The 26,497-nt window shown below is 41.6% G+C and overlaps 1 protein-coding gene across 1 annotated transcript in view; it reads right to left on the reverse strand.

Moving 5' to 3' along the window:
• The window catches only part of LOC138351746 (ryncolin-4-like), a 109,359-nt gene that overhangs the window by 51,609 nt on the left and 31,253 nt on the right, over positions 1-26,497 (reverse strand). Inside the window, exons 2-3 of the mRNA XM_069303774.1 lie at positions 20,012-20,058; positions 1,144-1,260 (exon numbers count right to left, since the gene is read on the reverse strand). Coding sequence (XP_069159875.1) covers positions 1,144-1,260; positions 20,012-20,027 — 133 coding nt within the window. The 5' untranslated portion in view covers positions 20,028-20,058. The remainder of the gene's footprint in view (positions 1-1,143; positions 1,261-20,011; positions 20,059-26,497) is intronic.

Consider the following 26,497-nt stretch of genomic DNA (forward strand, 5'->3'; position numbering starts at 1 on the left):
TCTGCCTCTTCATCTCTGACTCTGCCCCTTTGTCTCTGCCTCTCTGTCTCTGCCTCTTCATCTCTGTCTCTGCCCCTCTGTCTCCGCCTCTCTGTCTCTGCCCCTCTGTCTCTGCCCCTCTGTCTCTGCCCCTCTGTCTCTACCTCTATGCCTCTGCCTCTCTGTCTCTGCCTCTATGTCTCTGCCTCTCTGTCTCTTCCCCTCTGTCTCTGCCCCTCTGTCTCTGCCCCTCTGTCTCTACCTCTATGTCTCTGCCCCTCTGTCTCTACCTCTATGTCTCAGTCTCTGCCTCTGCCTCTTTCTCTGTCCCTCTGTCTCTGCCTCTCTGTCTCTGTCTCTGCCCCTCTGTCTCTGCCTCTCTGTCTCTGCCTCTTCATCTCAGTCTCTGCCCCTCTGTCTCTGCCTCTCTGTCTCTTCATCTCTATCTCTGCCTCTCTCCTCTCTTTCTTCTCATTCCTCTTCTCTCTCTCTCTCCTTCTGTCTCTCTCCCTTTGTTTCTCACCTCTCTCTTTCTGTCTGCCTCTCCATCTCTCCCCTTTTCTCCCTGTCTGTCAATATTTTTCTAAATTAAATAAATAAAATCAGTCTCCGTGGTGTACTGGTAAGACACTCGCCTGGCGTTCCGCGAGCGCTATGTCATGGGTTCGTATCCTGGCCGGGGAGGATTTGCTGGGCGCAATTCCTTAACTGTAGCCTCTGTTTAACGCAACAGTAAAAATGTGTACTTGGATGAAAAAACGATTCTTCGCGGCAGGGGATCGTATTCCAGGGACCTGCCCGAAACGCTACGTGTACTAGTGGCTGTACAAGAATGTAACAACTCTTGTATATATCTCAAAAAGAAAAAAAAAGAAAATAAATAAATGCAGTATATGTAATTATACCTAATAATTCCAATAATTAATAATTAAAATCAACATTTTAAAAATCGTTGCCCTAAAACATTATATCATAACATTTAAAACACTTTTTATTAAAACATTATGACATCACGTTTATAATCGTATTTACCATTTCTCAAAATTTGTGTATGAAACATAATTTAAAACATGAATAAAACAATCATATGTCGTTTTAAAAATATTTTGTAAAAGGGAAAAAGTAAGGTGGGCAGCCAGTACCAGCCTCAGTATTTCCACTTACCTAACCAATACTCTGTGGAGGCGTTACCGAAGCCGGTCTTGTAGGCCTCCCAGTCTCTGGTGAAGTTCACCGCAGGAACAACTTTATTGTCTCTCCGGAGTAACACCGTCCATCCTCCTGAAGAACAAGTCATTGTTAGGTTCACAATGACACATAACTCCTGAGAACTTTATGAAACACTTTGTTTATATTATTATCAGGAAAAACTCCATAACTTAAATTCCATAAAAATTCCATATGAAGAAGTGTGATCATTTCATCTCCTCCCAATTCTAACAATTACCAGTAATTTAGGAAATGTTAAATTTTCAAAATGGCACCTCTAATGTTACCAGTGTTTCCCATGGTGGGTGATAGTGGTACTGGTAGTGTCACCATGGTGGGTGATAGTGGTGCTGGTAGTGTCACCATGGTGGGTGATAGTGGTGCTGGTAGTGTCACCATGGTGGGTGATAGTGGTGCTGGTAGTGTCACCATGGTGGGTGATAGTGGTGCTGGTAGTGTCACCATGGTGGGTGATAGTGGTGCTGGTAGTGTCACCATGGTGGGTGATAGTGGTGCTGGTAGTGTCACCATGGTGGGTGATAGTGCTGCTGGTAGTGTCACCATGGTGGGTGATAGTGGTGCTGGTAGTGTCACCATGGTGGGTGATAGTGGTGCTGGTAGTGTCACCATGGTGGGTGATAGTGGTACTGGTAGTGTCACCATGGTGGGTGATAGTGGTGCTGGTAGTGTCACCATGGTGGGTGATAGTGGTGCTGGTAGTGTCACCATGGTGGGTGATAGTGGTACTGGTAGTGTCACCATGGTGGGTGATAGTGGTGCTGGTAGTGTCACCATGGTGGGTGATAGTGGTGCTGGAAGTGTCACCATGGTGGGTGATAGTGGTGCTGGTAGTGTCACCATGGTGGGTGATAGTGGTGCTGGTAGTGTCACCATGGTGGATGATAGTGGTGCTGGTAGTGTCACCATGGTGGTGATAGTGGTACTGGTAGTGTCACCATGGTGGGTGATAGTGGTGCTGGTAGTGTCACCATGGTGGTGATAGTGGTGCTGGTAGTGTCACCATGGTGGGTGATAGTGGTACTGGCAGTGTCACCATGGTGGGTGATAGTGGTGCTGGTAGTGTCACCATGGTGGATGATAGTGGTGCTGGTAGTGTCACCATGGTGGGTGATAGTGGTGCTGGTAGTGTCACCAGTGTTTCCCATGGTGGGTGATAGTGGTGCTGGTAGTGTCACTAGTGTTTCCCATGGTGGGTGATAGTGGTGCTGGTAGTGTCACCATGGTGGCGCTGGTAGTGTCACCAAGTCTATGTGGGTGGGGAAGAAGACAGGTTGACTAATTTAGCAGTTACCAGGGAGGATGATATTAAACAAACAGTGACACTCAAGCCAAACAAATCCCCTGGGCCAGACGAAGTGTTTGCCAGGGCATTTTTGCCCGAAACGCTGTGCGTATTAGTGGCTTTAGGTATTGTATTTATTAGCGCTATCTATAAATCCAACATTATGTTTGCAGCTCATTTTCTATGTATGTACTTTTACCTGAATAATTAATTCAATTGAAATGAATTGGATTGAATTGAATTGAATTAAGGAATGCAAAGAGGAGCTTTGCGAGCTTTTCCATATTAAATAAATCATTAGAGTCAGGCAGAGTGCCAGAGTCTTGGAAGGTCCCTAATGTGGTTCCAATTTTCAAGCAAGGAGATAGACCACTTTCATCAAATTATCGGCCAATTAGCCTAACGTCTATTGTGGGAAAATTACTTGAATCGATAATTGTAAATACCATTCGTCCTCATCTTGAAAAGCATAAATTAATAAAGGATTCACAACATGGTTTTACAGATTGCCGATCATGTTTACCAAATTTGCTATCATTTTATTCCAGCATATTTGAGGCAGTTGACAGTGATAAGGTTTGTGATGTTGTGTACCTTGACTTCAGCAAAGCTAGGACTAAAAGGAATATACGAATGAAGATAACTGCAGAAGGCCTATTGGCCCATACGAGACGGCTCCTATTTATATCCACCCAATCCCATTCATATATATATATATATATATATATATATATATATATATATATATATATATATATATATATATATATATATATATATCTAACCTACGCTTGAAAGTAGAACCTAGTAGCCAGAACGCACTTCTCAGCCTATTACGCAAGATCCGATTTGCCTAATAAGCCAAATTTTCGAGAATTAATAAATTTTCTCTATTTTTTTCTTATGAAATGATAAAGCTACCCATTTCATTATGTATGAGGTCAATTGCTTTTTATTGGAGTTAAAATTAACGTAGATATATGACCGAACCTAACTAACCCTACCTAACCTAACCTAACCTATCTTTATAGGTTAGGTTAGGTTAGGCAGCCGAAAAAGTTAGGTTAGGTTAGATAGGTTAGGTAGTCGAAAAAACATTAATTCATGAAAACTTGGCTTATTAGGCAAATCGGGCCATGTATAGTAGGTTGAGAAGTGCGTTCTGGCTACTAGGTACGACATTATATATATATATATATATATATATATATATATATATATATATATATATATATACATATATATATATATATATATATATATACATATATATATATATGTATATATATATGTATATATATATATATATATATATATATATATATATATATATATATATATATATATATATATATATATATATATATATATATATATATAATGTCGTACCTAGTAGCCAGAACGCACTTCTCAGCCTACTATGCAAGGCCCGATTTGCCTAATAAACCAAGTTTTCCTGAAAAATTATATTTTCTCTAATTTTTTTCTTATGAAATGATAAAGCTACCCATTTCATTATATATGAGGTCAATTTTTTTTATTGGAGTTAAAATTAACGTAGATTATGATCGAACCTAACCAACCCTACCTAACCTAACCTAACCTATCTTTATAGGTTAGGTTAGGTTAGGTAGCAGAAAAAGTTAGGTTAGGTAGGTTAGGTAGTCAAAAAACAATTAATTCATGAAAACTTGTCTTATTAGGCAAATTGGGCCTTGCATAGTAGGCTGAGAAGTGCGTTCTGGCTACTAGGTACGACATATATATATATATTTTGTGACGATAACCTCTTTCAAGAGAGATTGAGCCTGCTCTTCCCTATATCATTCACGTCATTCAAGTACAAGATACTATATTGAAGATACGTCCACCAGTATCGCCAAACGTTTTGCCCAGGAAGCAAAGCGTACCTTGCACCACCAGACACGCCGGCTCCTCCGCCCGCCTTCAACGAGTAAACTACCCATTCTCCGCCTGCCTGCTCCTGATTGGCTGGTGTATCGCCGACCGCACCTGCACCTGCACTCACGCCCCCCTACCTGAGTCGACGTCTGGGCCAGCATACGCCGTACTCCTCAGAATATCTCTGTGCTCTTTGAAGTTGACATCTCTCTCTTGTAGACTAAGCCCTGTACTTGTCGTGTACTAAGGTAGGTGGCAGCTTAAGCCAGTATTCTCAGCACCTGATTATTATCATTATTGTCTTGCACTTCATTTTATTTTAGAGTAAATTTTATATTCATTAATTATTCATGTTGTTGTGTTTGTTGACTTGTTTCGAATTTTACGTAAGCCAAGGGATTGTCTTTGTTCATATCTTGTTTTCTAAAGTAATTCAAATTTCATTGTTTATATTTTGTGTTTTGTGTGTCTTCCCATTACCTTACAACAGACAAACAGGCAAGCAGTCTCTTTTTTTTCTGTAAATGTCCACCTGCCATTGGAGGACTGCCGAACATCAACACTCCAACACTTTACCGTCACAATATATATATATATATATATATATATATATATATATATATATATATATATATATATATATATATATATATAAATATATATATATATATATATATATATATATAAATATATATAAATATATATATATATATCTATATATATATCTATATATATATATATTATATATATATATATAGGGGGGTCCTACCACTGGTGCAATTATAGGGACCCACAGCCTCAGAGAAGGGAACACAGAGCACTCAGGGAAAAACTTGCCATTTAACTCTGAATACGAAAGAGTGTTCACTTCTCCTACCACCCCCTTTTTTTTTATTATGATGTACACTTTATTATGCAAGGTTATACAGTTACATATCTGATTTTATACAAAAAATGAACATTAAGAGGACACAAGAAAAAGTTCGCTTCCTAGAGGCTGTAGATTTCCTCGAACACCTCCGACGCCGGGCAGGAACCGAGGATGCAGCGGGCATTTCCCCTCTGGATTGCGACACTGAGGCGCTGAAAGAGAAAACTTGCTGCTCTAGGGTCTCTTGTGGTGTCAATGAGCTTGGAACCAAGATCCTTAAGAAACCTTCTTGCACTCTCACCCCATGGGCCTAGGGTCTCAGACTCAATTGGAACGAAGTTGTACCTTTGATCTAATTGCCTGTACTTGACTGACTTTTGTTTTTCTTTGTGTGTCGCTGCGGCTCCTGCTGTGCCGGCAGAGAGGGTGATGTATGTCGTTGCCAGGGTGGATACGCAAGTATAGTCCCATGCTAACTGCCTGCCACCCTTCCATGGACGCAGTGTGATTCCGTCTGGTCGGCCGGCAAAGCTAACAGAGTCACGGTTCAGTAGGTTGCGGGGCTCTCTCTCCGCTGGACACTGAGCAGAGGCAAGGCTTCTTTTAATGATGTCGTTGACTTCGTCGTGTCTAGTGTGCCAACCACCCGATTTTCCACAGTGCAGGCCATGCAATCCATATTCGTCAGCATCTGCCTCGCCGCAAATACACCTGTGAACAGTGTGGATAGGGGCAGCAAGGCGGAGAGCGACTGCAATACGGAGCTCCTGCGGATCAAGACGTGTGCCTGTCGCAGACATAGGGACTGCCAGAAGGAAGTCCCCTGCATGGGGAGCCTGCACAGCTGTGAGGCGTGCACGATCACTGGGGATTGTTGCTGCCTCCAGCAAAGCTGTGGCTTCTTTGTCTACAATGGGGCTGTCCCAACTGGATTGTTTCTTGGCTTTCGGCATGGCTGGTCTGAGTGCTGGGTCTGTCATGGCACCCCATTTCGTGTCGCATTCCGTGTGGTGGGGGTCCTGTATCCCCGCTACATCACTCAGGGTGTCAGGTAGAATTTCCTTAACCAGGTCATCTGATGCTGAGGAGGAAGACAGGAAGGCTGGGACAGCAATTTGGGTGGCGGTGCGGACACCCAAGCCACCGAGCCTGACAGGAAGAGTGGCTTGTTTCCACTGGCATTCGTTGAGGGAGAGGTTAACAACTTTTTCCAGCATGGTCTTCAGTAGGAGGTCATACTCGTCAAGCTTTGGGTTGTCGTAAGATGGGGCGCACCTCAGAAAGTAGGTTAGCCTCGGAAGGGATAGGCATTTGGTGAGGAGATAAAAAGCATCGTGGGCATCGATGTCACCTATTCTGTCATCCATCCTCCTAAGGTCTGCGATTTTCTTGTCGAGGATCTCCTCAATGGGGTTAGACTCGAGGGGAGCTCCAAGGAGGGTGCTGTTCTCGGCCCTAATGACATGGGCTCCAGGCAAGGCAGACCTTATTCTAGGTACGATGTCTGGGTTGGAGGAGACTACTTCACACTTGGAAGGGTTCAGGACGAGACCCAGGCTTACTTCTTGCTCCTTTATTTTCCTGATATCTGACAAGAGGTGGTCTACGGTGCCAGCTATAGTGCCATCATCCAAAAACCAGATGTTGAACTCGCTGGACAAGCTTTCGGTGATTTCTTTTAAGACTAAGCAGAAAAGAAGGGGAGCAAGAGGATCACCTTGCTGAACACCTTCACATGATCTGATTTCATGTTCACCAAAGATCAGTTTTGACTCGCCACTGTAGCACGATAGTATGAACGGGTAGAGGGGCCGGAAATGGCGATGTACGGCACAAAGTACTGCATCTCTTCTGACCATGTTGAAGGCATTCTTTAAGTCCAATTTGAGCAGGGCCTTTTCATCAGAAATGTTGGTGATGTATGCTCGTGCTGCATGGGCAGCCGCTTCACAGCCTTGGGGGATTCCAAATCCTAGCTGGATTGGTTTCAGCAATTCAGCCGCTTGCTGGCTGACAACCCTCGTAGCACCTTGGCAACCAGGCGTCGGAGAGTGTTGCCAACAGCGATATCTGCATATATATAACAGATATATAGATATATGAGATATAACAGCAGTCATATCTCCGATATATATATATATATATATATATATATATATATATATATATATATATATATATATATATATATATATATATATATATATATATATATATTATTAAATATGAAAGAAAAAGTAAGATTAATAATTCTAACACGAATTTTCTCAATCTTTCGTACATTTCTTTTCACTGTTGGAGGTAATTCAAAAATCAATTCTCCAAAATTCATTTTTATTTCTAGTCTGACGCGACACTTGAGCGCGTTTCGTAAAACTTATTACATTTTCAAAGACTTTACACATACACAACTGAATAGAACTTACATATCTCCGATTTGTTTATATCTACATTTGAGTGAGGTGGATGGGGTGAGGTGGTATTTAATAGGGTATTAATTTCATCAACACAAGACAGAACACGAAACAATGGGTATTGAAATGGAAGTGATTGTAGAAAGCCTATTGGTCCATATTTCTTGATGCTTCTATATTGGAGCGGAGTCTTGAGGTGGGTAGAATATAGTTGTGCATTAATTGGCTGTTGATTGCTGGTGTTGACTGCTTAATGTGCAGTGCCTCGCAAACATCAAGCCGTCTGCTATCGCTGTATCTATCGATGATTTCTGTGATGTTTACTAGGATTTCTCTGGCGATGGTTTGGTTGTGGGAAGAGATTATATGTTCCTTAATGGAGCCCTGTTGCTTATGCATCGTTAAACGCCTAGAAAGAGATGTTGTTGTCTTGCCTATATACTGGGTTTTTTGGAGCTTACAGTCCCCAAGTGGGCATTTGAAGGCTTAGACGACGTTGGTCTCTTTTAAAGCGTTCTGCTTTGTGTCTGGAGAGTTTCTCATGAGTAGGCTGGCCGTTTTTCTGGTTTTAATGTAAATCGTCAGTTGTATCCTCTGATTTTTGTCTGTAGGAATAACGTTACTATTAACAATATCTTTCAGGACCCTTTCCCCCGTTTTATGAGCTGTGGAAAAGAAGTTCCTGTAAAATAGTCTAATAGGGGGTATAGGTGTTGTGTTAGTTGTCTCTTCAGAGGTTGCATGGCGTTTCACTTTCCTTCTTATGATGTCTTCGACGAAACCATTGGAGAAGCCGTTGTTGACTAGGACCTGCCTTACCCTACAGAGTTCTTTGTCGACTTGCTTCCATTCTGAGCTGTGGCTGAGAGCACGGTCGACATATGCGTTAACAACACTCCTCTTGTACCTGTCTGGGCAGTCGCTGTTGGCATTTATGCACATTCTTATGTTCGTTTCCTTAGTGTAGACTGCAGTGTGGAAACCTCCGCTCTTTTCCATGACTGTTACATCTAGAAAGGGCAGCTTCCCATCCTTTTCCATCTCGTAAGTGAAACGCAGCACGGAACTCTGCTCAAATGCCTCCTTCAGCTCCTGCAGATGTCTGACATCAGGTACCTGTGTAAAAATGTCGTCAACATACCTGCAGTATATGGCCGGTTTCAAGTTCATGTCGACTAAGACTTTTTGCTCGATGGTACCTATGTAGAAGTTTGCAAACAGGACACCTAGGGGAGAACCCATGGCGACCCCATCTACTTGCTTATACATGTGCCCATCCGGGCTCAAGAAGGGTGCCTCTTTAGTACAAGCTTGGAGTAGTTTCCACAGAATATTTTCTGGTATGGCAAGAGGAGTACAGGCTGGATCACGATACACTCTGTCGGCTATCATCCCGATTGTCTCGTCCACAGGTACGTTGGTAAACAGCGATTCTACGTCCAACAAGGCTCTTATCCCTGTGGCCCGTGTGCCCCGCTGTAAGTCAACAAATTCCTTTGGAGACTTCAGCCTGAAGGCGCAAGGAACATTAGGATTCAGCAGGCCGTTGAGTCGCTTCGCCAGTTGTACGTGGGTGTGGGTATCTGGCTAATGATTGACCATCGCCAGAGAAATCCTAGTAAACAACACAGAAATCATCGATAGATACAGCGATAGCAGACGGCTTGACGTTTGCGAGGCACTGCACATTAAGAAGTCAACACCCCCAATCAACAGCCAATTAATGCACAACTATATTCTACCCACCTCAAGACTTCGCTCCAATATAGAAGCATCAAGAAATATGGACCAATAGGCTTTCTACAATCACTTCCATTTCAATACCCATTGTTTCGTGTTCTGTCTTGTGTTGATGAAATTAATACCCTATTAAATACCACCTCACCCCATCCACCTCACTCAAATGTAGATATAAACAAATCGGAGATATGTAAGTTCTATTCAGTTGTGTATGTGTAAAGTCTTTGAAAATGTAATAAGTTTTACAAAACGCGCTCAAGTGTCGCGTCAGACTAGAAATAAAAATGAATTTTGGAGAATTGATTTTTGAATTACCTCCAACAGTGAAAAGAAATGTACGAAAGATTGAGAAAATTCGTGTTAGAATTATTAATCTTACTTTTTCGGTCATATTTAATAATATATGTCTACAGGAAAGACTGCTACCAAAATATACTAATATATATATATATATATATATATATATATATATATATATATATATATATATATATATATATGTCGTACCTAGTAGCCAGAACGCACTTCTCAGCCTACTATGCAAGGCGAGATTTGCCTAATAAGCCAAGTTTTCATGATATAATCGTTTTTTCGACTACCTAACCTACCTAACCTAACCTAACCTAACTTTTTCTGTTACCTAACCAAACCTAACCTATAAAGATAGGTTAGGTTAAGTTAGGTAGGGTTGGTTAGGTTCGGTCATATATCTAGGTTAATTTTAACTCCAATAAAAAAAAATTGACCTCATACATAATGAAATGGGTAGCTTTATCACTTCATAAGAAAAAAATTAGAGAAAATATAATAATTCAAGAAAACTTGGCTTATTAGGCAAATCGGGCCTTGCATAGTAGGCTGAGAAGTGCGTTCTGGCTACTAGGTACGACATATATATATATATATATATATATATATATATATATATATATATATATATATATATATATATATATTTATATATTTTATATATATATATATATATATATATATATATATATATATATATATATATATATATATATATTGGTAGCAGTCTTTCTTGTATACATATATATATATATATATATATATATATATATATATATATATATATATATATATATATATATATATATATATATATATATATTTATATATTTTATATATATATATATATATATATATATATATATATATATATATATATATATATATTGGTAGCAGTCTTTCTTGTAAACATATGTTATTAAATATGACCGAAAAAGTATGATTAATAATTCTAACACGAATTTTGTCAATATTTCTTATGTTTCTTTTCACTGTCGAAGGTAATTGAAAAATCAATTCTCCAAAATTCATTTTTAATTCTAGTCTGATGTGACACTTGAACGCATTTCGTAATAACTTATTACATTTTCAAAGACTTTCGTTTACACACACACAACTATAACCTGCAAACACTAAACAGAGTTCTAGTATGCTGTGATTTAAACAGCTTTCATCTTATATACCTGCATTTTGGGTGAGGTGATATGTTACAACAGTTTTGGATGAGGTGAACAAAACTTTCAACACAAGACAGAACACGAAACAATGGGTATAAATTGGGGAAATTAAAGGGAAGAATGGAAGTAACTGTAAAGGGCCTATTGGCCCATATTTCTGGATGCTTCTATATAGGTGCAGAGTCTTGAAGTGGGTAGAATATAGTTGTGCATTAATTGTCTGTTGATTGCTGGTGTTGACTTCTTGATGTGTAGTGTCTCGCAGATATCAAGCCGCCTGCTATCGCTGTATCTATTGATGATTTCTGTGTGATTTGTTAAGATTTCTCTGGTGATGGTCTGGTTGTGGGAAAAGATTATAAGTTCCTTAATGGAGCCCTGTTGCTTATGCATCGTTAATCGCCTGGAAAGAGATGTTGTTGTCTTGCCTATATACTGAGTTCTTTGAGGCTTACAGTCCCCAAGTGGGCATTTGAAGGCATAGACGACGTTGGTCTTTTTTAAAGCGTTCTGCTTTGTGTCTGGAGAGTTTCTCATGAGTAGGTTGGCCGTTTTTTTGGTTTTAATGTAAATCGTCAATTGTATCTTCTGATTTTTGTCTGTAGGGATAACGTTCCTATCAACAATATCTTTCAGGACCCTTTCCTCCGTTTTATGAGCTGTGGAAAAGAAGTTCCTGTAAAATAGTCTAATAGGGGGTAAAGGTGTTGTGTTAGTTGTCTCTTCAGAGGTTGCATGGCGTTTTACCTTCCTTCTTATGATGTCTTCAAGGAAACCATTGGAGAAGCTGTTGTTGAGTAGAACCTGCCTTAGCCTACAGAGTTCTTCATCGATTAGCTTCCATCCTGAGCTGTGGCTGAGAGCACGGTCGACATAAGCGTTAACAACACTCCTCTTGTACCTGTCTGGGCAGTCACTGTTGGCATTGAGCACTTTCCTATGTTTGTTTCCTTAGTGTAGACTGCAGTGTGGAAACCGCTCCTTTCCATGACTGTTACATCTAGAAAAGGCAGCTTCCCATCCTTCTCCATCTCGTAAGTGAAACGCAACACAGAATTCCGCTCAAATGCGTCTTTTAGCTCCTGCAGATGTCTGACATCAGGTACCTGTGTAAAAATGTTGTCACCATACCTGCAGTATATGGCCGGTTTCAAGTTCATTTCTACTAAGACCTTCTGTTCGATGGTACCCATGTAGAAGTTCGCAAACAGGACACCTAAGGGAGAACCCATGGCTACCCCATCTACTTGCTTATACATGTGCCCGTCTGGGCTCAAGAAGGGTGCATTTTTAGTACAAGCTTGGAGTAGTTTCCTTAGAATGTTTTCTGGTATGTCAAGAGGAATACAGGCCAGATCACGATACTCTTTGTCCGCTATCATCCCGATTCTTTCATCCACAGGTACGTTGGTAAACAGTGATTCTACATCCAAGGAGGCTCTTATCCCTGCTGCCTGTGTTCCCCCCAGTAAGTCAACAAATTCCTTTGGAGACTTCAGGCTGAAGGCGCAATCCCAGCAAACACAAATCGAATAGAAAACGTTCATCTATCTCTTCCCATAGGTGTAGGAATGACTTGCATTGAGAATGGTGCAGGAGAGCCTTTGAGAAACTTTTAATCCAAAAATCCAAACACATAGGTTTTATAATAAATTGTTTTTCTACAACTATTTTGTTCCTAATGTATTACAAATAGTTTTTACATGTTTAAATATAAAATTTATGGTGTTTTTTGTAAAATTCATTAGTAAATTGTGAATGATATTTAATGACTGAATGAAACCTTTAAAATACATTTAGTTATTCTATGATCAGAAAAAAAGTAGTTGTCCAAATTTTCTAAAAATCGTTTTTTTTAACACATTTTGACTCCTTATGCATTCCACTAAACACTAATATCATGTTTAAATATTAATTTTATGTACTATTCCCTAAAATAATTTATATAAATTGTAAAAGTTGCTGGAAATTGTTGTGAAGAATCTGAAAACGTTTTGTTGTCTTATATATTGGTGTTTTCTTATTAACTATGTCTCAAGTGCACAGTTTATTAAACAAGAAGATTAACAATCGTCAACCCTTAAAATTTTATGTTATCTTGCGGGTGCAAAATGGGAGAATCCTTAAGAACAGTATCTATATGATAAATGGTGTTTTTCCTAACTCAAATCATGTAGGGTTTATTATTCTACACATATTTCTATTGACTCTTAGATGTTTACATTTTCTGAAGTATAGTTGTCAAGGCTGTGTCCATCACTCTCACCACAGATTTTTAAACTCCTCTGCATGTTCAACTATAATTGTTTCCATTCTGAATCTCCATCTACATTTGTATCCAAAATGAATACAATGTGGTTTCCTTCAGCAGCCAGCACATTTGCACATTCATTTCCACAGATTCCAACATGATAGGGGATTCACAGAAATTTTGCTATTCATATTGTTATCTATTATATGAATGCATTTCCATATTATAAGACAAATACATGAGTTATTGATAAATTCGTTTTCTGTGATATAACATTGGTATGATGTTTTTTCTTAAAACCCCAAACTGAACAAAATCACGAGAGAATATATTGTTTATATATAGAGTATATATATTGGGTTATGGAGGGTTGTGTGGGGTGGTTGAGGGTAGTGTGGGATAGTGGAGGGTAGTGAGGGGTGGTGGAGGGTAGTGAGGGATGGTGGAGGGTTGTGAGGGGTGGTAGAGGGTAGTGTGGGGAGGTGGAGAGTAGTGAGGGGTGGTGGAGGGTAGTGTGGTGTGGAGGAGGGTAGTGTGGGGTGGCGGAGGGTAGTGTGGGGTAGTGGAGGGTAGTGTGGGATGGTGGAGGGTAGTGTGGGGTGGTGAAGGGTCGTGTGGGGTGGTGAAGGGTCGTGTGGGGTGGTGGAGGGTAGTGTGGGGTGGTGGCGGGTAATGTGGGGTGGTGGAGGGTTGTGTGGGGTGGTAGAGGGTAGTGTGGGGTGGTGGAGGGTAGTGTAGGGTGGTGGAGGGTAGTGTGGGGGTGGTGGAGGGTAGTGTGGGGTGGTGGAGGGTAGTGTGGGGTGGTGGAGGGTAGTGTGGGTTGGGGGAGGGTAGTGTGGGATGGTGGAGGGTAGAGATAAGTGGTGGAGGGGAATGTGGGGTTGTGGAGGGTAGAGATAAGTCGTGGAGGGTAGTGCGGGGTTGTGGAGGATAATGTGGGGTGGTGGAGGGTAGATATAAGTGGTGGAGGGTAGTGTGGGGTGATGGAGGAAAGTGTGGGGTTGTGGAGGGTAATGTAGGGTGGTGGAGGGTAGAGATAAGTGGTGTAGGGTAGTGTGGGGTGATGGAAGGAAGTGTACTCACCTAGTTGTACTCACCTAGTTGTGCTTGCGGGGGTTGAGCTCTGGCTCTTTGGTCCCGCCTCTCAACTGTCAATCAACAGGTGTACAGGTTCCTGAGCCTATTGGGCTCTATCATATCTACACTTGAAACTGTGTATGGAGTCAGCCTCCACCACATCACTTCCTAATGCATTCCATTTGTCAACCACTCTGACACTAAAAAAGTTCTTTCTAATATCTCTGTGGCTCATTTGGGCACTCAGTTTCCACCTGTGTCCCCTAGTGCGTGTGCCCCTTGTGTTAAATAGCCTGTCTTTATCAACCCTGTCAGTTCCCTTGAGGATCTTGAATGTGGTGATTATGTCCCCCCTAACTCTTCTGTCTTCCAACGAAGTGAGGTTTAATTCCCGTAGTCTCTCCTCGTAGCTCATACCTCTCAGCTCGGGTACTAGTCTTGTGGCAAACCTTTGAACCTTTTCCATTTTAGTCTTATGCTTGACTAGATATGGACTCCATGCTGGTGCCGCATACTCCAGGATTGGTCTGACATATGTGGTATATAATGTTCTGAAAGATTCCTTACACAAGTTTCTAAAGGCCGTTCTTATGTTAGCCAACCTGACATATGCTGCTGCTGTTATCCTCTTGATATGAGCATCAGGGGACAGGTCTGGCGTGATATCAACCCCCATGTCTTTCTCTCTCTCGGACTCTTGAAGTATTTCATCTCCCAAGTGATACCTTGTATCTGGTCTTCTGCTTCCTACCCCTATTTTCATTACATTACATTTGCTTGGATTAAACTCTAACAGCCATTTGTTCGACCATTCCTGCAGCTTGTCCAGGTCTTCTTGAAGCCTCAAGCTGTCCTCCTCTGTCTTAATCCTTCTCATAATTTTGGCGTCGTCAGCAAACATAGAGAGGAATGAGTCTATACCCTCTGGGAGATCATTTACGTATATCAGAAACAGGATAGGTCCAAGTACAGAGCCCTGTGGGACTCCACTGGAGACTTCACGCCAGTCTGAGGTCTCACCCCTCACTGTAACTCTGCTTCCTATTGTTTAGGTACTCCCTAATGCACTGGAGCGCCCTACCAGTTACTCCTGCCTGTTTCTCTAGCTTATGCATCAACCTTTTATCTGGTTGAGGGTAGTGTGGGTTGGTTGAGGGTAGAGATACGTGGTGGAGGGTAGTGTGGGTTGGGGGAGGGTAGTATGAGGTGGTGGAGGGTAGTGTGGGGTGGTGGAGGGTAGAGATAAGTGGTGGAGGGTAGTGTGGGGTGGTGGAGGGTAGTGTGGGGTGGTGGAGGGGAGTGCGGGGTGGTGGAGTGAAGATATAAGTGGTGGAGGGTAGTGTGGAGGTGTTGGAGGGTAGTGTGGGTTGGTGGAGGGAGGGTAGTGTGAGGTGGTGGAGGGAAGTGTGGGCTGGTGGACGGTAGTGTGGGGTGGTGGAGGGTACTGCGGGTTGGTTGAGGGTAGTGAGGGGTGGTGGAGGGTATTGTGGGGTGGTGTTGACTTGTTAGGCTGAAGGGATAATGTTAAGTTCCTCTTTAGTAAATACAAAGATAAAATATTTATTAAAAATACTACTCATATCTGCGTCATTATCAGTTATCTGACCCTTATCGAGTTTTAATAGACCTATCCTTTCTCTAATCTTAGTTTGAAATAACTAAAAAAAAATTTTAGGATTTTTGTTTGCTTAACCCTGCTATGGGAACTTCTTAGTTTTTTGCCCTCCTTATCTCTTTCTTAATATTTCTAACCAGTTGTACGAATTGTTATTCTAAACTGACTTCCCCATTCATAAACCTTTTGTACCACGCTTTCTTTCCACCTATAAGGTTCTTTAGATACTTTGTTATTCATTTCGGGTCATTATTATTCAATCTATTCAATTTTTATGATATACTAAGTTTCTGTGCTTTGCTTAGAATATTTTATAATAAGTTATATTTTGAATCCACAACAAAACTCCTTTTTACATTACCCATCGCTGGGTACACGTTTCACTCCAAGACCGGCCCACCCCCAATGCCCAGGACGTTCCAATCTATTTCACCCAAAAAATTCCTTAGACCATTAAAATCAGCTTTTCGAAAATCTGGCACCTATAACAAAATTTTCCCCTACACATCTATTCCATTCTATACTAAATCTGATTTCTTTGTGATCGCTGTTCAAAGAAACACAGCCTACACACACTGTAGTCGTCGACACTGTGGACGACTACAAAGTCGTCCACAGCCTACCTCCTCCTCGGCAGCCTCCTAGGCCTACCTTACTCTCCTGGGACTGCATGCCTTCCTGGACCTTCCTGCCTGCCTGCTCCTCCCCACTCCTCCCTATTTCGATTTCATTAATTTGTGTTTCCCTGTTAGTTAACACTAAGTCTAAAATATTATTTCCCATGTTGGTTCCTTAATGTGTTGCTTATGAAAGCAATCGTCAATTAATTCTAGAAAATCTTCTGCTTCATTGTTCCCTGTTCTGTTAATCCAGTTTATTCCACTAAAATTAAAGTCACCCATGACATGTATTGTTTGACGTAGTTGCTCTAGATATTTTATGCCATAGTTGCTTTGCTTCCATTCTGTCTAAGTTTGATGGCTTGTATTTAAATCCTGTCATAAGATTTTTATCTTTTTCCTTTAATTCTAGGCAGATAGTTTCTGTGTGTGGCTCAGTTTTGATTCCTTCTTTGGGCTACATTTCAATTTTTCCCTAACATATATGGCTAATCTCCCTCCTCGTCTAATATATCTATCTGTGTGAAAATGTTTAAATCCGTTTATTTGTTATTTAGCTAATAGATCTCTATTTTCTACATTCATCCATGTTTCTGTAAGTGCAATAATATCTATTTTTTCCGTGCAGACAAGAGCATTTAAATTGTTTATTTTGTTTCTCAGACTCCTACTGTTCGTGTAATATACCCTGAGTGTATCGTTATTTTGAGGCCCTTCTTTTTCAGTGATCGTTTTGCCAATTTGTTCCCCCCTCCCAAACACATACTTTCATTACCTCATTTCTCCATGTCAATTCCCATACCAATATCTACTAACAGTTTAAACCCAGACAAACCCCTCCAACCACAGGTTCCAACGAGTTCGCAACAGTAACAACCCCAGCCTTTGATTGATGAACCATATGTCAGCGAATGAGTTTACACCAGCTAAACCTCCTACTAGTGTATGGTCACGTGAAGCTCGCTGTGCACAGGGCACGTGAATAGCCGTGCACTCGGACTGGATTTGGTAACCCTTACTCGAAACATCCCGTGATTAGGCTCGTTGGAGAGCATAGTTCATATACATTCCAAATATGTTACAATGGCCGTTATAGCACATTCGTGGAAGTAGTTAGAGCGAGTAGTAGCCGTTTAACAGTAAAGATTGAGGGAGGCAGCGCAGAGTAGCAGAGAGCATTAATTGATTTCTCTGTGATCACTCAGTATGTTCAAATTAGTTAATTTATGTAGCACAACACGATTGCAGGAAGGAACCTGTAGTCATACTCGTGGCTGGTGTCTAGCTTTCGTAAAGGTGTCACAGGAAGGCTTTTAACTAACATCATTGATATTCTTCATTGTTGTAGTAGTTAGTTTTGTTGAATAAACGGTGTTGTTATGTTGAACACTGTCTTTTCGTTACACTCCACACATTTTACTGATTTACATTATGTTCTGCTATGTTGCCTGAAATTATTATTGCTGTTCATTTGAGACTGCTTCATGAGATTTGGGCTGAATTCATAGCACAACACAACAAAAATTACATTGTGAGAACCAGTGACCTACGTGTTAGATTCGCTCCGGCGATTTTCGAAGGTCGACGGCCAAGGTGAGGGAAATTCCATACTTGGAATTTCGCAAGAATGGAAATTTTGAGGTCTCGGCTTTTGCTTGCGCCTAGTCAATTGTTCTATGGTCTCTAACGTAGGGAATTAACTGCTTACTACACTTAGCATGTTAGCTAAGCAAGTCCTTCCTCAGGAGATCCATCAAGACTCAGTGTAAAGTTGACGGATATAGTACAAGAATATCACGATACAAGAAAAAAAATAAACTTTCACACCCCATCCTGAGCATACATGTCATTTCTTCCCTAGAAGTGTTCCCAGTTATCTATGAAAGATAATGCATTTGATTTGCAATATTTGTCTAGTCGGCAATTGACACCAAGTGTCCTCGACAACCATTCATATGTTCTTATGCAGAACATATTGCACTCTGAATGGTAATGGTTGCCGGATACAGAACATATTGCACTCTGGATGATAATGGTTGCGGGATACAGAACATATTGCACTCTGGATGGTTATGGTTGCCGGATACAGAACATATTGCACTCTGGATGATAATGGTTGCCGGATACAGAACATATTGCACTCTGGATGGTAATGCTTGCCGGATACAGAACATACTGCACTCTGGATGGTAATGGTTGCCGGACACAGAACATATTGCACTCTGGATGGTAATGGTTGCCGGATACAGAACATATTGCACTCTGGATGGTAATGGTTGCCGGATACAGAACATACTGCACTTTGGATGGTAATGGTTGCCGGATACAGAACATATTGCACTCTGTATAATAATAGTTGCCGGATACAGAACATATTGCACTCTGGATGGTAATGGTTGCCGGATACAGAACATATTGCACTCTGGATGGTAATGCTTGCCGGATACAGAACATATTGCACTCTGGATGGTAATGGTTGCCGGATACAGAACGTATTGCACTCTGGATGGTAATGGTTGCCGGACACAGAACATATTACACTCTACACGGTAATGATTATCTAAAACCGGACAAAGTTGTTCAACCAGCATAGTTATAATAATTTATTAGTTCCATGTTGTGGTCAGTTGATTTGACTTACTGGTAGGAAGTTTTTCCCACAAAAACTTCCCTAAAGTGGTAACTGTGACCATCACTACAACTAATAATACCTCCATTACGACTGCAGCAGGAGAGACAGCTGACCTCCGTCAGTAGTCATGTCATACCAGGCAGACACCAGCCGTCCCTCCTGTGGGAGAGATTACTCACCTCCGTCAGTAGTCATGTCACACCAGGCAGACACAGCCGTCCCTCACTGTGGGGAGATTACTCACCTCCGTCAGTAGTCATGTCACACCAGGCAGACACCAGCCGTCCCTCCCTGTGGGAGAGATTACTCACCTCCGTCAGTAGTCATGTCACACCAGGCAGACACGGCCGTCCCTCCCTGTGGGAGAGATTACTCACCTCCGTCAGTAGTCATGTCACACCAGGCAGACACAGCCGTCCCTCCCTGTGGGAGAGATTACTCACCTCCGTCAGTAGTCATGTCACACCAGGCAGACACTGGCCGTCCCTCACTGTGGGGAGATTACTCACCTCCGTCAGTAGTCATGTCACACCAGGCAGACACCAGCCGTCCCTCCCTGTGGGAGAGATTACTCACCTCCGTCAGTAGTCATGTCACACCAGGCAGACACTGGCCGTCCCTCCCTGTGGGAGAGATTACTCACCTCCGTCAGTAGTCATGTCACACCAGGCAGACAGCAGCCGTCCCTCCCTGTGGGAGAGATTACTCACCTCCGTCAGTAGTCATGTCACACCAGGCAGACACTGGCCGTCCCTCCCTGTGGGAGAGAGTACTCACCTCCGTCAGTACTCATGTCACACCAGGCAGACACCAGCCGTCCCTCCCTGTGGGAGAGATTACTCACCTCCGTCAGTAGTCATGTCACACCAGGCAGACACTGGCCGTCCCTCCCTGTGGGAGAGATTACTCACCTCCGTCAGTAGTCATGTCACACCAGGCAGACACCGGCCGTCCCTCCCTGTGGGAGAGATCACAACTCATAAAACACCTCAACAATTCACCAAGTAAAGGCCTGGACATCACCAACATAATGTGGGAGATGTCCAGCAGCTACATAAAACTCTCCAGAACCAAGCATGTTAATCATTACTGTGGAGACTAAGCCCACATCACGGATAAAGTCCTCCTGGTTGAGTCCAGGCCCCGCACACCATTTTGTATGACATGCTGAATCACGAAAACTGTTTCACTTGCTTTGAGTGACTCAGCTCTCTTGATTTATTGTGAGAAACTCTCTCAGCTCTCTGGATTTCAGCAAGTATCGCAAGATTTTCTACCCGAGATTTAAAACCTTTGAAAAATCGGGCAAAAAATCTTGCGATAGTCGCTGAAATCAAATGAGCTGTGAGAGAACTAACAAATCAGGGAAGATTTGTCAAATTTCTGTGGATCCCCTCCCATGTTGGAATCTGTGGAAAAGAACGTGTAGATGTGCTGGCTGCTGAAGGCGCTGAAGGAGACCATATTGAATACTACACACCCAAGACTCTTGTACAAATTAGAGGCATTATCAGGCAACATCACCGCAACAAGGTTACTGAGGAAAGGAGAGTAGAATAACAAATCAGTGAATCTGTATGCTGATACATCATAGTTGCAGCTGGCAATACCAATCATTATGAACGAAGAGGAGGTGGCCGCAGGAGAGAATTAATAATAGCGAGAATTCGTCTTGGATACAAATATCCAAGGAGATTTGGAATGGAAACAACAGTTGAGCAGCTGAGTTGCAGAATCTGTGGTGAGAGTGACGGAGACCGTCTTGACCACTACCTGAGAGAATGTGAACATCTGAGAGACATTACAAATATGTGTAGAACATTAAACCCCACCTTGATTGAATTAGGAAAATACTATTTGTCATATGTAGATAGTGTTAGTAAAAGATTCCCCCAATTTGCACCTACAAGATAACAAGATTTTAAGGGTTGACGAAGATTAATGTTAATCTTGTTTGAGAAGCTGTTCACTTGAGACGGTTAAGCAAGTCCCAGCTGTCTCTGGGCACAAGTGGTAGGATGAACAACCCAGCGGGTTTTCTTCCTATTGGGGAATGCTGTACATGCTGCTATGGCGGTGTGTCCACTCACAAGATGAGTGGCGCTGCCCAATAAACTCGCCCCTCGGGGCAAAATGAAAAAAAAAAAATTTTGAGTCATCCTGAGGCACTCATACGGAGTCTCATTGACTCAGTAATATAGTCACTTTTATTGAATCACTTATAATAAGTCACTTACACTGATTCATTGATACTGAATCATGCAAAGTCACTGCAACATATTTGCTCATACTGAGTCACCCTCAGAATCACTCAATCTGAGTAACTCAATTTGAATCACTTCAATTTAGTCATTCTTACTGAGCAACTCCCATTGATTTATTAATACTGCATTACTCGTGCTAAAGCATGCATAATCGGTCACTCACACTGAGTCAGATATTTGTGTCACTATTACTGAGTCACATGTCTGAATTGTGGAAAATGTTTATTAAATTGCCTATCAAAAAGGTATTTGGTGGTAGGAGAGTATGAACTCCTCTTAAGGATTCCCCCCTAGCATCACCCTCCCAATGCCAGTCTACACCATGCTACACTAGCTTCTATTGAGCTCTTCCTAAGTGTTCACCCTAGCATCACCCACCCAACGCTAGTCTACACACTGCCAGTAGCGTAAATTAGGACTATGACTGTCCGCGCCATCTGAGATGAGCCAGCTGTGGCCACCTGTCCAGGTAAGGGACCCGTTCATAGTCCTAAGAGGTTTGGGAGGACCGCCTCGCGCTCATGCGTAGTCACCTGGGAAGATTTGCAGTTGCCAGTGCTGAAAGGGGGATGTGAGGATAGGGAGAGTATGTGTAGCAGGTGTGTAGCATGTGTGCAGGTGTATGTATGTTAAAGAGTAAAATGAAAGTGTGTGTAATGGGGTCGTAGAGTTATACAGGTGAGCATGCTTAGTGAGGTTTAAGCATAGGGAGGGCTAGAGTCAAGCATGCAGCAGCACTTGGCAACACAGGACCTAGGAGACCGGGTTGACTATGTGGAAAGGTTAGGTTAGGGAGGCGTGGGAAAAAAGGGAGGGAGGGGTCGGGTGACAGTCACACGCTCATGTCTGATGGGGTAACAGCTGTCCATCACCCCAACCCATCACTCAGACTCATGTTTTTTAAAACCACACACATTAACCAAAGGAGTTCTGTCGCCCTCTAGAGTTCTGCATGTAGCCTCTAGAGTTAGAAATAAATAAAGAATATTTATTTGGTGGGAGATGTAATGGAGATGGACTAAATCATACTTTTACATATCAAAATGATATTTTGGGCAGCAGAAAGATGATTTCCCTGTTACGTTATATTGTGTTACAAGGACTAAAACATTTATATTTTAAAAATGATATTTTGGACAGCAGGGAGATGATTACCTCGTTACGTCATGTTACATTACGTTACAAGGAATGATTGTAGTGTTTGATTGTTTCAACCACATGAGAGTGGATGCAGAGTTTAATGTTGACTATTCTGTATTTAGTGATGTGTGCTGACTGTACGATGTGACACAACCTTAATCTAATTATTGTTATATCAATAACAATAACTAGATTATTGCGAAAGTCGATTATCTCTGCTTATATATCTGACGTCTTTCAAAGTTTTCCAGTTTCTTTATGGGTCCAAGGTATAAAGGCGTGCATGACGTTTTCAAATTTCATTACAAAATCTTGGGTGATAGTATCTTTCAAGCCACCTATAGTATTTTTATGGAACATGATTCCCTCCTATAGTTCATAACAGGATGGTGAGATTTATATCTCATAAAAAACTTGAATAAAACTCAGTAGATGTGATCACCCCATGCAAGTTTCCCAAAGATATTGATAGGCTAGACAAAGACTGTTTATTTAACACAAGGGCTTAGAAATAAAGTAACGATGATGTACTTGAGTATTTTGAAAGTCGAATGAAGCATAATGCAGTTAAGAAACTGTTGAATGAAGCTAAACTTGTCTATTTTCACCTGTGAGGAATAATTTTAGTAAAGGAATGATGAAAGATACTGTCTGGTAAAAGTTAAACTTAATAAATTTTGTGATGGGGGAATTTAAATTACTGCATATTGGAGAGTAAACACACAAGCCAAGAAGAAGGAAGGCAAAGTTGAATGATGAAGTAGAGTTGGTAAGGCAGAGAATGAGCTACACACCTGCTGCACACCTGCTACACATACTCCCCCTATCCTCAAATCCCCCTATCATCATTGATAACAGCAAATCCTTCCAGAAGACTATGCACAGGCACGTGGGGGGGTCCTCCCATACCCCTTAGGACTATGACCAGGTCCCTTACCTGGGCAGGTGGCCACAACTGCTCATCTGCTCAGATGGCGTGGACGGTCGTAGTCCTAATTTACACTACTGGCAGTGTGCAGACTGGCGTTGGGTGAGTGATGCAAGGGTGAAACCTTAGCAGGAGTTCAAAAGGGAGTCTACAGTCTATGCGCTGCCACACTAGCTCCTATTAATTATCTTGGATTATACTCTGTCGAGCACAAGTCGTGTACCTGAAATTACCTGGGGGGTAACTAACACTCTAGTACTCCTGATGAGTATAGAAAGCCAGTGGCTTATCAGTGGGCCCACATTTGTCCTGATGATTTATTTTAATGGTGGATTTTAAAATTAAACAGTTTTGTTGTATACAGCTTCAGCGGTAGGCGATTCCTTGGGTTTATATCCCGAAAGACAAAAAAAAACTACGTCGATGCTGCAACGTTCTAACAAGTCGTATCACCTTCTAATACGTTGTAACACCTTCTAACATGTTGTAACACTTCCTAACATGTTGTAACAACTGTCTCACATGTTGTAACAGCTTCTAACATGTTGTAACAACTAACAACTATCTAACATGTTGTAACACCTTCTAACATGTTGTGACAACTGTCTAACAAGCTGTAACACCTTCTAACAAGTTGTAACACCTTCTAACACGTTGTAACACCTTCTAACATGTTGTAACACCTTCTAAAATGTTGTAACACCTTCTAACAAGTTGCAACAGTTTCTAACAAGTTGTAACACTTCTAACAAGTTACAACACCTTCTAACAAGCTGGAACACCTTCTAACACGTTGTAACATCTTCTAACATATTGTATCACTTTCTACCACATTGTAACACTTTCTAACACCTTCTAACAAGTTGCAACATTTTCTAACAAGTTGTAACACGTTCTAACAAGTTGTAACACCTAACACTTTGTACCACCTTCAAACAAGTTGTAACTCCTTCTAATATGTTGTAACACCTTCTAACAAGTTGTAACTCCTTCTAACATGTTGTAACACTTTATATCATGTTGTAACACCTTCTAACAAGTTGTAACATCTTCTAGCAAGTTTTAACACCTTATAACAAGTTGTAACACCTTCTAACGCTCTGTACCACCTTCTAACAAGTTGGAACTCCTTCTAACATGTTGTAACACCTTGTAACAAGTTGTAACTCCTTCTAACAAGTTGTAACTCCTTCTAACAAGTTGTAACTCCTTCTAACAAGATCTAACACTTTCTAACATGTTGTAACTCTTTTTAACATGTTATAACACCTTCTAACAAGTTGTAACTCCTTCTAACATTTTGTAACACCTTCTAACATGTTGTAAAACCTTCTAACAAGTTGTAACACCTTCTAACATGTTGTAACACCTTCTAACATGTTGTAACACCTTCTAACAAGTTGTGACAACTATCTAGCAAGTTGAAACAACTAAACCGCCATAAAAACTGTATAACAAGATGTAACCACTTAGTAATGAGGTAACAATAGGGACCGTTACACTGTGTGTTTGCAGAGTGATGGATTTTGACTCCAAGTTCCTTCATTATGTTCAGTAATATGCCGCAAGGTAATGTTAATCATTTGGTTGTTGTGACGTGGGTTGTTATATCCCCCATGTAAGGTCTTGCATTTGTTACATTAAAAAGTATTTGCCAGTCTTCTGACCATTTGTGGAGTTATGTGGATTTCTTCCTAAGTCCTCGATATCATTTTCACTTCCCACTTCACCATAAATTTTTGTGTCATCTGCAAAATGATGATGTGGGGAGGATGAAGGAACGGGGAAGTGGGGGATGGTGGATAGGAGGGGACGGAGGAGTGAAGAATGGTGGGGCTGACAAGGGGACAGGGAAATGGGAGATGGTGAAGGGGGGGGAATGGTGGGGAGGACGAAGGGACGGGGGTGTGGGGGGGATGATGGGGAGGACGAGGGGACGGGGAAGTGAGGGAAATGTAGGGAGGACGAGGGGACCGGAGATGATGGGAATGGTGAGTAGGATGGGGGAACAGGGGAAGGTTGCTGTGGCTCTGGAACGCGCATGCGTTGCTAAGTCACAGCAACGCGTGGCTGGGTACAGCTAGTATATACTATAAAAACAATTGGGTCGAAAATGGATCTATGTGGTACCCTACTCACCACATTTCTCCAGTCAGATTCCTTCCCATTTAGCACAACCTTCTGTTTTCTTTGTTTTAACCATTGTTTTATTTATTCTTGTTATATTTTATTTGAATTATTTACAATTAATTTAATAAATGGAATACTATTTATTCCATGTGCCTGTAATTTCCTTGCTAGTCTTTCATGTGGTACCTTTTATCGAAAGCATTATCACAGTGCATATATACTACATCTGCTGGAAGTCCTTTGTCTGAGTAGCTCGTTACCGTTTCCAAAAATGTGATCTATTTTTAACATACCAAAGTTGAGTTGATATTATAAAATTGTTCACTGTGAGATGGTGGATGATTCTCTCCCTTAGGACTCTCCCATGAGCTTGCAGATGTGTGATGTCAAGCTAATCGGACGGTAGCTTTCTACTGAGATTTCTGTCTATTTTGGAAATAGGGGTGACAGTGGAGGGTAGAAATAGCCCTAGCTATTCTATCCTTTTGAGATGTATCATATTGTCTCAATAAATGTACTTGAACTTGAAGGGGTGACATTGGCATATTTCCAATCTAGGGGAACTATCCCGTGGTCCAGAGATTTTCTGGAATGGAGTTCCAATGGTAGGTATAGTTCCTCTGCCAGTTCCTTTACGGTTTAGAATATAATTCTGACCACAACTGGGGTACCCAACCACTTTGGGTGGACGGTAGAGCCACGGTCTCGCTTCATGCAGGTCGGCGATCAATCCCCGACCGTCCAAGTAGTTGGGCACCGTTCATCGCCCCCCCCCACATCCCCTACGACCCATCCGAAATCCTTAGCCTCATCCCTTCCCAGTGCTATATAGTCGTAATTGCTTAGCACTCTCCTGATAGTTCCCTTCCCTTCCCCCCACCTGGGGTGTTTGAGTCTTATAGTTTGTCAGTGCTCTTCCTGGTATTGTTGCACGT

The sequence above is a fragment of the Procambarus clarkii genome, chromosome 50, assembly GCF_040958095.1.
Source record: "Procambarus clarkii isolate CNS0578487 chromosome 50, FALCON_Pclarkii_2.0, whole genome shotgun sequence".
Taxonomy (NCBI): domain Eukaryota; kingdom Metazoa; phylum Arthropoda; class Malacostraca; order Decapoda; family Cambaridae; genus Procambarus; species Procambarus clarkii.